Consider the following 13,279-nt stretch of genomic DNA (forward strand, 5'->3'; position numbering starts at 1 on the left):
TGTAAAAGTCATCCAGTTTATCCCCTCCTAAATATGAAAAAAACTCATACAACAGTAAGAGGAGTTTAACCCAAGTTAATTACATTTAAGGAAAATGTATTACTATAAATATAAAGATATTTTTACCAACTGTCTAACATTCAGGTTGGACAGAAGCATACACCTATCCATATACAAAGATTGGTACAGTAAGTATTTTTTAAAAATTGATTTTTAAAAAAAAATTTGTTTGCAGGTGACAATCCTAAAATATTTTATGACATTAATTAAATGAAATTTAATGCCTACTCTGTCTATAAATGTATTTTTCCTCTCAGGATAATCATTGACTAAAATCTTACAAAGGGATTAAGTGTTACTTCAGAAAAAAATCAATTCCACCCCCCACTATTCTAGTATTGTTAGGCCTTTACACATTAACCTAAGCCATTGTGTCTTATCATCCACAGATACTCTCTGCTTTTTTCTTACGTTTGCCTGAAGTCCCTATGATAAGCTACAGAGCAAAAACTGAATCTTCTGGAAGAAACATGAGAAGAATGAAAGTCTCAGTAAAGACTTTTACCACACTCATAATTGTTGACTCTATGCGGCATAGGCTCATGGATAACAGATTTTTCAGTATAAACTGATGTCAGCATGACAAAAAGATACCTGTCAGGCTACCAAAAGATAAGAGTCAGGATTTCTAGCATTCTTTAAATCCAGAAGCAAATGACTTTGTGAAAATGAGTGCTCCACCCCAAATCAGAAAAACAAGAAATAATTACCTAGGATGAAATGAGTTAATTATGGTTAATGCTTTATTTCAAATGGACATCTTCTTTATTTTGAACTATCTATTGGCTACTCTACATAAACTGGTATAAACATTCTTTAAATGGTATGTTCCAACTGACCCTTTGGAATTCCAGAAAAAAAAATTCTTTGAAAATTCTTGATATAATTTATAAGTAATATATTGTCAAGAAAACATAAAAATAGCGATACTGGAGAAAATGACTTAAATGTGTACCACAAAATAGTAAAAATGGTTAAATATTACACAAAATGCCTTTACTAAGTTTCCTTGACTTTTGATAGCCATGTAGCTATTTTGCATAAGTTCAATAAAGATCTATTCTCCTTCCTATCAAACAGTAATTTAAAAATTGCTTTTGAGTCTGTGGCTATGCCTTAAATCTAATTAAATTAGGTATGGCAAGCCCATTGCTAAGCAACAAGGTCCAAGCGACTTGACTGAGGTGAACTGAATGGCTCTTGGTTCCTGATCTTGGTATATGAGCCAGTAAGAGCAATATCTTAAACATAAACCAATGACAACCTTAAAGTCTTTACAAAGCCTCCGAAGTTAACCCCTAAGTTTTAGTATCACATATCTCTAGTTTCACTAAACAGATTATAAAGAGGTCTCTGGGCTTAAGCATCACCCTTTATCACATTCAAATAATAAAACTGACCAAATAAACCATCAAAGTAATAATACTGCACCATAAAATCACTAGGCAAATTTATGTGGTCAAAGCCGGGCTTAAAAGGAAATCTGGAGGCAAAATTTACATTTTAACCAGAGGAGTAAGCAATGCACATCACATTCCAGAGTCAGAAAACAAAACGAAGCAACACTATACAGTAAAGGGTCAACACAGCCTGCCCAAGCTGTGCAAACCTTTCACATTCCAAAGAAAGGTTTGGTCTTTACTCAGCTCCTAAGAGATGACCTCTCCACCCTTGGAATAACATGTCTGATAATGTTTTTGTTTACCTAAGGGCCTGAGGCTCGACCAGGTAGTCTATGCTAACAATGTGACTTATGATCCACCACGGCCTTGGGCCATACAGTATCAGCTTGATCCGCAGAGGGGCTGGAGACTGAAGGTCAGTCATTTGGGCAGTCGGCCATGCGCCTGTGTGATCAGCCCACAGGGAAAAACCTGGACACAGAGGCTCGGAGGAGCTTCCCTGCTTGGCAGTACAGCAAGCGTATCATCACACATCATTGCCAGAATTAAGTGCTGTCTGCATGACTTCACTGGAAGACGACAACTGGCAGCTCCTGCCTGGTGTTTCCTGGACTTGGCCTTGTGTCCCTTTTTCAGTTGCTTATTTAAGTCTGTATCCTTTTGCTCTAATAAACCTTAACTGTGAGTATAACAGCTTTTCTAAGTTCTGAGTGTCCTGTTAGTGAATCACTGAATACAAAGGTGATCTTGGGGAGTGCCTGCAAACACACTTTGAAACCCTGTGATAAAGTAACATCAGCAAACAAGTTAACCCTGTTTGGTACTTGCTCCTCAAATAAATAAACTCTTGAGTCTTTCCTGTAAGTTATTCTCTAATGAAAACAACTATAGCCCTGATTTTGGAAATGTTGATGTCTGAAGATATGTGATGACCTTTTTGGATATGGCAATTATGTGAAAAAAAAAGTGTTTTCTACCTTGAAGAGATTAAATGCAAACTCGGTAACCTAGATAAGTTTGTAGTTTGCTTTTTTCCTTTAAATGTATGTCATATTTTTAATTAAGGCTGTCTTTCTAAAGTTCGATTCCCTTGCAGATTTTCTTTGCATATAAACTCCTTCTCTTTTCTAAATGCTTTGGTCTCTAAGTGGTTTAAGTTTTATTTCAGTAGATGGCAGCTTAAATCAATAGCATTTTAGTAAATTAGTTAAGAGAAATGCTATTTTGTGCGGAACATTCATAGGAATGTTCGGAAGTGGCTCTGAGAATTTGAAATCACAGGCAAATACCTTACCCAAATACCAGTCACACAGCCCTCCATCTGCTTGAGACCTATACTGTAAATGAACAAAAAGAAAATACCCTATCTGAAAATGTAGCTTGGGGCCTAGCATTTAAATCATACCAGAGAGAATCAAGGTATATGATAACTGATACAAATTCTTCCAAGTTTATCGAACAGAGACGTTACATACATAAAATCATAGAATAAGTTTTTAAAATACCTGTTACTTTAGAGATTAAAAGAAATTCTGAACTTGAAAATAATTTCTTTTAACTCTGGTACTGAATTTCTTAGCTTCAAATTTGTAGTTTATTTTTGGTAAAGCAGAAGATAATGCTTTTTATGTTGTGTTCAAGCACTCAATAGTTAAGATATTAGTAGCACTATTCTCTCATATACATTACATATTTTAGATTTGGCTATTTCTGAAAAGATTTTTAAGGTATTAAACATATTTTTTCTTTTGCTAGAAATTATAAACTATAAAACCATAAATATTCCATGGAATCCTCAGGAGTGTTTTTCAATTTCATTTTAAATGGGCTTCCAGTGTACCAATATGATTTATGTTTTAAATAACACATTTGTAAAGTTAAAAGGACCTACAGTGAAGAGAAGTGAAATACTTTCTAGTTCAGCAAGAAGATTCTGGACAACTGCCCTGTAAACATCAATCTTTTACTTCAGACAAGAAATGATTCACATTCTGTACCAGTTCAGTAATAGATTTTTCTAAGAAATACCATATAAGTCAATGTACATTTAACTTTAAAGAAAACTAACCAAAAAATGCCTTCCAGTGTTTTTCTTAAGTTATCCTAAAATTTACTTAATCTGGCTATGTAAAATTAGGTCAAAAGTATATTATTTTAGCTATGACTAGAGGGCCTGTTCACTTTACCATCCTCCTTTCCTAAAGACTAAGATCTCTTTGTTTAAGCAACTTTAGTAATTTGTAGTGAATAAACTTTTGCAAGTGGGTAGAATCCCATTATAATGAACACAGTTCCAATGTTTACTTCCCTACGGCACTTCTTCCTATGTTCTGACCACAATTCAGAGCTGATATGGCTACCAAGAAATACATTGAGGAGGATATCAAAAGTCACAGAAATGTAGCCCCTTACTAGTACTTTATTTAATGAAGCTATTTTTCAGGTAAGGTATTTATTATCTATTCTATCTGCTCACTCATTTAAAAATATTCTATCAGGTCTAATGCTCAGTAAAATGACATGATTTTTAAAAAGTGCCACATTGGTAATGTATCAGATTTTTAATTTTTTCTTTGTGTTGAGTGTTGATGCTCAGGTTTGTCAAGGATAAATCTTTGCTCATTTCAGATTCAGGACATGCATACAGTTTTTTTTCCTCACAAATCTCCTATCTTTATTAATTTTAAAACCGTCTTAAACAGAACAAATTTGCTTCCTAATCATAAGACCCATACTTGGTTAGATTCCACACAGAGGCAGTGACTAGAGAGCAACAATGGATGAGGAATAATGAGGTCATTCGTTAAGGAATTCATGTTGAATACATTTATTTGTGCCCACATTAGAAAAGTGACATTTCTCTAATATAGGTTGCTTCGTGTTTGAAAAGAGTATTCCATAGACCAGGAAATCTAATGGTATTAAAATGGGACTTCTATCTGTAAAATATATAAAACAGATTTGTAGCATTATCGGGATAAGCAATGGATTGTCACAAGCGATATAGGGGATTTGGGAGTATTCCTATTTTAAATTGGTTCTCTTTCTTTCCTCCACATCTTTCAAATTCATTCCGTCTGAACATTTATTATGAGCCAACTTTTTCTTCCTTAAATAACATTTAGGACTACATTTTAAATTATAATCCAGTATTCACAGAGTTTCACAAAAACACTGACTACCTTCTCTGTGTATTTTCAGTGCTATGCTAATATTTTAAAATTGTTCGTAGAGACCCACTAAATGGATTTCACAATCCATTAATAGGATATGACCTGCAGTTTGAAAAACACTGACTTAGTCCAACCAATGAGGAAGCTGAAGAGTGAAGAAATTGAGTGGCTTAAATTCATAAGAAAAGTGAGTGGTGATCATTTGCATAATTCTGTATATGCTAATAATTGGTCTCCAGAATACAACTTTTCTGTAAAAGTATTATTTTTCTGTTTTAGTCTAAGTCATTATTGCTTTTTTTTTTTTTTTTAACCCTCTTCATTCTCTACTGCCTTCCCATTTTACTTAGGTTTCATACCCATTTTTTCTACTCATACTTTGATACATGGTTATGTGGACAACACTTGTTTGAAATTTATGCTAAGCTAACCAGTATCTTCAATCAATAAGAATTAAGAATCCTAGACCAATACTGCCACCAGGTGAAAAAGCAAATGAAAGCTATATATATCAAGAAAGAGAATGAAGAAATACAAATAGGTTCAACTTTACCTATCAACAGATGATGAAGAAAAATTTAGTAGCCAAATATTTAAGCATCTTCTCTGGAATGGTCATTATACCTCTATGTCACCTACTGTTTTCTTCCTTCTGTTATATTTCTGTTTCCTCTTACCAGACTATGGGCAACTTGAAGAGAGAATCCATGCATAATTTGGCTTTGAATCTCCCATAGCATCTAGCACAGTATCTTGGAGATCAACAAAGACTTGATTAGAGATCAGGAAATACTTGCTGACTGAACAAGTCCATCATACCAATATACAAATAGAGAACTACCTTGGCTCTCTAACCTGTTCTTCTTGACATCATAAAATCAAAGAAAGCATCATCCTGCCTTTTGTCTTTACCCCCTAACAAACAAACAAACAAACAATAAAATATTTTAACCAGGAATTATGTAAAAGTTGGTCACATATCCTTGAAAGATCCAACAGTAGCACAGTAGCACAATTGAACTAGTGCCTAAAACAGCTGTACGTGACCCAATATGCTTACTCAGATGAGATCACCAAAGACGGTTAACACAATTTCATGACATGTAATTATTAAATATTTATTGAAAAGGCTACTACTTATAGGCTAGTATTATGTGGGTGCTGGGCTACAGTAATGAGCAAGAAAGGATCTTGCCTTTAGGGAACTTTCAGTCTATGGGAAAGATAAACAAGTGATAACAAGAAAGTGTTCGAGGTGCAAAGATAGGAGAAATACCTAGAAGTGGCAGTGAAGCCAGATCTGGGAGATGGGAGAGAGTATGAAGGGGAGACTTAAAGAGGACTTCCTTGAGGAAGCAGTACATTGAGACCTGAAGAATGAGGGAAGGATAGATAAGCAGTATCTACAGAGGAGAAACCTAGGCAGAGAGTAAGAAGGACAACTTTACCCTTATTTAAAAGATAATCAGCTAGAAAGCTGATTATTACACAGAACTTTTTATCTTTTTTTTTTTTTGACAGATAATTCTTCATTCCTAACATCCCTTCTCTAACCACACTGGGTCCAGTCTCCTAAAACTGTAGACCGCTGAACGGGTCATTAACATGGTAGACTGCTGAACTTAGATTGTCACAGAACTACCTCAGAGTATAAAGTAACAAGAGATCAATTTGCTTCTCTGTTATGTTCTGCTGAAACTGTTAATGCACACAGGTACCCAATGGACCATTTGTATATAATAAAAAATAAATTGGGGTGTGTGTGTGCTAATTGTAATTCTAATAATTGCCTATGGCATCTAGTGGGATCTAGTACCAAATGAGAATTCAATGACTCTGTATGAACAAGCAGAACATTCCCAAAAATCCCACCAGGGAAACAAAAAATCCACTTTATTCTTTAAATGACTAATTCACAAATACAATAAAAACAAACTCTGCCCTAGACAATATTATAAAACTTTAAACTTTACAATTTTGTTATGACTAATTCTCCTTCTATAACAAAATATAAAAAAGGAATTAAAGGAGAAAAGTTACATGAACATAAGTTTATAGATTATGAAGAAAAAGGCTGAAGCATTGGCAAGGTCTATTTAATCACCAAGAAATAAATCTAGTTTTACATCGATGACAGTCAATTTTACTTTTATTTATCCTCATTTCATTTTAATCAAAAGGTGCCATGGCATCCATATGAAGTTTTTGTTTGTTTGTTTGTTTTGTTTTTTTCCCCTCACAGATGCTATTATTCCATAGAGAGGTTTGTCTTGTTATACATTCTGGGAGTCAGCTTGAACTTATTTAAACTTCACATACAATTAAATGTTCTCAGTACATACAGCTTTAGTTACAGCTGAATAGAGTTCCAGGAAACCCCATTAGGAGTTTCACTATTTACTCTACACCAACAATAGCAGCTGGTACATTTTTGGCCATGATGAGCACTCCTTTCATTGTGCATAACCAACCAGACTTTTCTCCTTAGTTTGAGTCTCACCACACTGCAAGTCAAATTTTAATTTAATTTTTTGATGTCTTATCACAGATTAAGACTACTCCTTTAGAGTTCAATTGTATTTTTAGAGGAAAATGACTCTCTAAAACTCTCAAAAACTTTTCAGTACACCATCACCACTTGCTAAAGCTCACTATTTTAAGATCTCCTTTAATCTTATTCTGCTGAAAACTGAACGTTTCCCTCCAACCCTCCTATCCTCAGCTACACAACCTAATAAAAATGGACTAGGTTACCAATGACCCACACAGGTACAGTTAATTCAAGATTCCAACTGCTGTTTCTACGATTAGAGTACTCACAACACCTGCTAGGTTAAACACTCAAACTTCCTAGTTTCATCAAAGCTGAGACGTGTCCTGCCTAGAAAGTTCCAACTTCATTTTTTTTTCCCATTTCTGATTAAATAAAAAACAAACAAACCTGTTTTTCACTGAAGTGAGCAAAATCAATGATATCCTACCGAGTTTCTGCTAGGCAGAGCACAGCTGCGGGGTTGCTACAGTAACTCAGGAACACTGACCACAGATTGCCCCTGTCCAGGAAGGAAATCATTTGCTCCACCCCCTGAGGAGTCAAAGGCTCTGGCAAGCAGCCGTCTGCGAGCAGGACATGTTTTTAGTTCGGTAGCTGTGATGGAGCAACAAGAGACGATTTTTTAGTGTCTCTCCATAATAACTGTTACCCAACAACTAAAACAGACTCCAAATCAAGAGACTGTGTGGGATTGTGTATTTCCTCTGCACCGTGGTAAGACCATATTCTTCCCCACCTCTCATGAGAAACCTGAGCTAGGGAATAAGCCAAAATAACTTCCTTCCAGACACACAGGCAAAAAAACCCCAAAACAAAAAAACAAACAAAACAACAATCCAAAAAACCAAATCCAAGTAATTAGAATATTTCCACTTTTACGAAGAATACATTTCGCTTCCTGCTTTCAGGCTTTAAGCCATGCAAACTCAGGTTCTCTGACCACTTTTGGTGGGGGAGGGCAGTCAGATTTAATATTTATTGAATTTTTACTCAGCGCCAACCCTTCTGCCAGGGGCTTTGACATGTTATTTCATTTACTCCTTGAAACAGTCCTGTGAGGTAACTAACAATATAATCCCTACTTAACAAATAAGAAATGGAGCCTCCAAAGTTATTTGATTGTCCAAGCTACTGAAAGCCTGGAGTCAAAATTTGAACCCGAGGCTCCTAATTCTGAAGTCTTACAGTTTTTCTCCTACACTACACCGATTTTCCAAGAAAACTCTCAGTGCTTAACTGAAATATTCAAGCGTTCCTAAAATGACTGTTTTTGTTTTAGCGATACATTTTTGCAAGTAATGACTTCACTACTGATAAACTAAATATAGCCAGCCACCTTCCTAAATGCATAGAGTACAAAGGCACAGAAGGGTATTGGGCTGCACTATGGTTCTAGTGAGGTTTCTGCTAGGTTGAAACTATAGCACTCACATTCTAGAGGAGGAAAGGCAAAGTTGAAAAGTAGGTAAGATGATGAAAATGAATTTAGATGAAGCGCTCTGTGCAACATCTCTGGGGCTGAAGAAGCTGTAGAGGGAGAGGGAATAAGAGTGGGTGAAGGACACATGCAGTACTTCAGCCAGAGAGAATCTTTCATCTCTATCATAATTTACTTTCAAGGATAATTCCAAGTATTCATCTACCCATTTTCAGTTATTTCCCCACTTCAGGTTTGGAAAGGTCCTCTTACATAACACCTCTTCTCTCAATGAGAACGAATCACAGTTTTCCTCTTACCTCACCAGAAATTCCATGATTACCCCCTTTCTCCTACATTCTGTTAGGGATTTTCCTAAGAGGATTGTCTTTAACATAATTGCTTTTCCTAGCTCCTCCAGATCTTGCCCTGAAAATTCTTTCCTATCTATAGCTTGATTATTCCCCCAGCTGTAGATAAAATGTACCTCCAACTCTGTCCTTTTGGAGTCACCATCTCTTAAACTGCTACCTGAGTTTCCAAGTTCCTCCCTTCTATTATGCCTTTTCTGTCAGTCTTCTATTTCTACTTCAGTTGAGGACTTCAATTCTCTAGTTGCCCCAAAGGATTTCAGTGAAAAACCAAAAAAGTTCTAAAGAGCATACTAGTTTCCGTAAGTTTCCAGAAAGGTCAACAAGTGTAAATTTATTATAAAGCATACATATACAAAGAAATTGCTTAGGACATCACTGATTTTAAAATATTTTAAAAATGTATCATATTCCTCTGAGTTTTTTTACTGGATAGGTAATAAAATGTCCAATTTATTTTTCCTATACTTTGCTATAAAAGTGGATACTGGAATTCATATTCTCAATTTATACTGATGATTATATATAATGCAAAGACTAAAATGCATCAAAAGTTTTAGATATAAAGGAATAAGGTAAGTCACTGGTTTTAAAAAGCAGCCCTGGATTTGTAAAAGAGAATAGGAACTGCAGAAAAAGGCTTCTGTACTTGAGTTACTGTAATCTAAAAATGAAGTAACCACGAGTTTGTATTTGTAATTGTCACATTAAAAACTTGGGCTAAAGGCCTCTTTACAGAGCTCTTATATTTCCAAAAAAGAAAAGTATTTCATAGCTCTAAAGTAAGATAGGGAGGAAGCATCACGAAAGGTAAAAGACTTTCATTATTGTGTTCATTTGGTTCTTAAGGTTACAAGCCTACTAAATGAAAAAGTGGAATGGTACTTGTATCTCAAAATTTAACTCAATTTTAAATATTACCAATCCAGTACAATTTCTTTGACTTAGCTTAAGAAATCTGCAAAGTGAACAACGTGTCTAAAACATGGACAGATTAGGTATTTCAGTCAGTAAGAGAAAAAAAGCACAGTCATTTATTATTTGTGACTCTTAGAAGGTCATTAGGCATTAATTTAAAAAATACTTGAAAAAAAACTTGACACTTCATAGGGACTAGAAACATAATTCAAAATTTCATAAAGGTATATTAAATTAAAACCACTCTAGACAAGTCAAGATGTCACTGACAGAGTTCATTTAAGGTGACAGTTTTACTGTTGTGTTACTGTTCCCACATGATATCGTCTCTTCTCAATTTCATTTGAAGATTATGGACTTGTACTGGACGAAAGTTGCTGTTCTTCTGAAGAGAGTTAGTTAGCAAACATTTTCTGGGACTATTTTTTATGGTCTTTGATCCTTTAAGGTTGTTCTCTTCTCGCTGAATCCCTGAAGCTTCGCTCATCTTTGAGTTTTGAACTTTTTGCTGCAGTTTACGGACCTGGAAAGAAAAAAAAAAAATCTAACATTTTAGTAAAAAAAGATATTAAAAATATACCCTAAAATAGATGGATTGATGTTATAAAGATTACATGAAATTTAAAAATTTCATTAGGTCTTTATTTATTGAATACCTGTTATATGCCTAACACTGGGCTCGTTAGGTAAAAATATCATGAATAAAACAATCCTTGCTCTCAAAAAGCTTATTGCTCTTATCACTGAAAGAAAAGCATATGCACAACAACTAGAAAATAATTTAGGCTGGGATAACTCTGAGTAGGACAAAAAGTGTTTATTTGAGAAGACTAAAGTAGGATAAGATCAATATTGGCTGAGAGGATCAAGAACTCAGAAAAGCGGAGAGGAAGATTTATAAGGGATATAAAATGAGTGAAAACTAAAGAGTAGAGACAGGAGAAAAAGGACCTTTCAGGTGGTATGAAGCAAAGCAAAGATCTGGTACTAGTAATAAGCATTGAATTTAGAGAGTCAAATGTGTTATATATAAATTCCTGAATTTAAAGTACTACTGAATGCCAGTGCAAAAAAAAAAAAAAAAAAAGTTTCATTCAGTAGTATTTGGTAACAGTTGGGTAGACAGAATTAAACAAAATAAAACCTATCAACTTGCCAAAACTCATTTCTGCCAAGCCTAGTCCATTACTTAGTCTGTTTCACTCATGCATAGGCCTAATTCTGTAGAGCTGATTCAGACATTGGCTAAGAACCTGGTATTTGTCCAAGGCCTTTTTAATTGCAGAGATTAAATTTATCATGATAAAATGCTTGAAAATTTATACTGCTATGGCTACAATAGAACATAAATAATATTTTTCAAAATATAATTAATGTGCATTAAAAATATGGCTATTTTTCTACTCTCTTCAAGTTTCTTCTATGCAATTCTAAGAAAGTGTATAAGTTAAATAATCTTCACCCTAACACAATCATACAAAAAAATTTACTTTAGTAGAGCCTTAAAAGCCAGTAAAGTGAGAATATTTGCTTCAAAAGTCTCATTTCCTCTTTTTCTCTTTATTGGGCATAGGAGAATAAAGGCAGTAAAATTTTGAATCCTTTATTACTTTTCTATAAAAGTGAGGAGGGCTTTCTTGTAAGCTTAATATACCACCAACTTATATGAATGCTGATTATTCTATAGGCAGATAAGCTACATGATGTGATTTGGAGGTTCCTGGAAAGACTCCCTCTGCCTTCTGCGCCAACAGCTTAACAATGCTAAAATTCCAACCTATGGAATCATTGTCTTGGCCTAAAATATAATATAATATTCCATGATTATAATATTCCATGATTCTTCTGTTAAATTATTAAAATTGTTATGTATCTTAGTTATTAAGAATTCACGTGCAAAGAGAGAGTCCCCCTTAACATCACACTATAGCTAGCTAAGCACAGGTCCCCAGGGAATGGAACACAGCATAATTTGATCTGGGAAAGCAGAAATAGTGGTTTTAGCATTAGAGTACTCCTTGAGGAGCCAGGTTTATCTATGGTACTGAAGTAGAGACCTGTCAACATAAAGGGCTTCATTAAGGCATTAGGGTTAGGAGAGATAAAGGGAAAGAATGGTTAAAAGGGTAACCAGGAGGGCTGCAAAGCAAATTTAGTCTACCTCACAATTTTCCCAAGGCCATTTTCGAATGCATAACTAAACTTTCTTGTTCCTCTTACTTTACGTTATCTTGGAGAGTTATGTGGGAGGCAATGTTATTCCAATGGGATAGATGGCTCTGTAAGAGGCCTACAGGATTCCTGCCATCTTTTTACTAAGCTACACATACAGACCTTAAATTTGAAGGATCATACAGAAATAGAACACTGACTCCAGATGTATCTTTTTTTTTATAATTTTTAAATTTCTTTTCAGTGTACCAGAATTCATTGTTTATGCACCACACCCAGTGCTCCATGCAATATGTGCCCTCCATAATATCCACCACCAGGCTCACCCAACTTCCCACCCCCCCGCCCCTTCAAAACTCTGAGTGTTTTGTTTTTTTTTTTTAAAGATTTTTATTTATTTATTTAACAGGCAGAGATCACAGGCAGGCAAAGAGGTAGGCAGAGAGAGAGGAGGAAGCAGGCTCCCTGCTGAGAGCTGGATGTGGGGCTTGATCCCAGGACTCTGGGATTATGACCTGAGCTGAAGGCAGAGGCTTTAACCCACTCAGCCACCCAGGCGCCCCATCTCAGAGTGTTTTTCAGAGTCCATAGTCTCTCATGGTTCCTCTCCCCCTCCAATTTTCCCCAACTCCCTTCTCCTCTCCATCTCCCCATGTCCTCCGTGATGTATCTTTTTATTCAAATCTTTTACTAAAGCCTTCTTACATTGTCTTGATGCTTCAACAGTTTGGAAATCTGTTCTTCTTTAATTTCCATTTTCTTGACTAAATGCTCTAGTTCACATTCAATGTCTTCACAGACCGAATGACTTTCAGTGTCCTTCATTTGATTCAGTAGTTCTTCATGCTCCCTATGAAAGAAAAGCAAGTATCAAGCACTGTTGTGCCTTATACTATATGTCTTTGATATAATTAAACAGTATTCTGTTCAACCATAAATTTTTGTCCATTAAATATTAAATTTCAAAGACAGTCTTTTTACATAAAGTTATCTAATAATCTATGGTAAATATAAAAGGCTCTTATGATTTGAGATTAGATAAATTTAGAAAAATCCTAGACTTAGGGTCTTAAAGAACCTTAAAATAAAGTCTGAATTCTTGATGTTCATAGCTAAATGTAATAAAATATTCTGATGTCCTTAGCTAAAAGCATTAAAGGACTCTCTTTAGTTCCAACTTTGGAATTCTTAATATAGGGTGTTTGGGAAGA

General features: G+C 35.0%; 1 protein-coding gene across 6 annotated transcripts in view; it reads right to left on the reverse strand.

Moving 5' to 3' along the window:
• Positions 1-9,274: 9,274 nt before the first annotated feature.
• The window catches only part of CEP57L1 (centrosomal protein 57 like 1), a 72,228-nt gene continuing 68,223 nt past the window's right edge, over positions 9,275-13,279 (reverse strand). For 3 of the 6 annotated variants that reach the window (XM_080807169.1, XM_080807170.1, XM_080807171.1), the window contains 2 exons: positions 12,774-12,918; positions 9,275-10,419 (listed from right to left, as the gene is read on the reverse strand). In XM_080807169.1, the coding sequence (XP_080663295.1) occupies positions 10,201-10,419; positions 12,774-12,918 (364 nt within the window). In that variant the 3' untranslated portion in view covers positions 9,275-10,200. The remainder of the gene's footprint in view (positions 10,420-12,773; positions 12,919-13,279) is intronic. The other 3 variants (XM_080807168.1, XM_080807173.1, XM_080807172.1) reach the window with 1 other exon arrangement.

This window comes from Martes martes (genome assembly GCF_963455335.1).
Source record: "Martes martes genome assembly, chromosome: 6".
Taxonomy (NCBI): Eukaryota; Metazoa; Chordata; class Mammalia; order Carnivora; family Mustelidae; genus Martes; species Martes martes.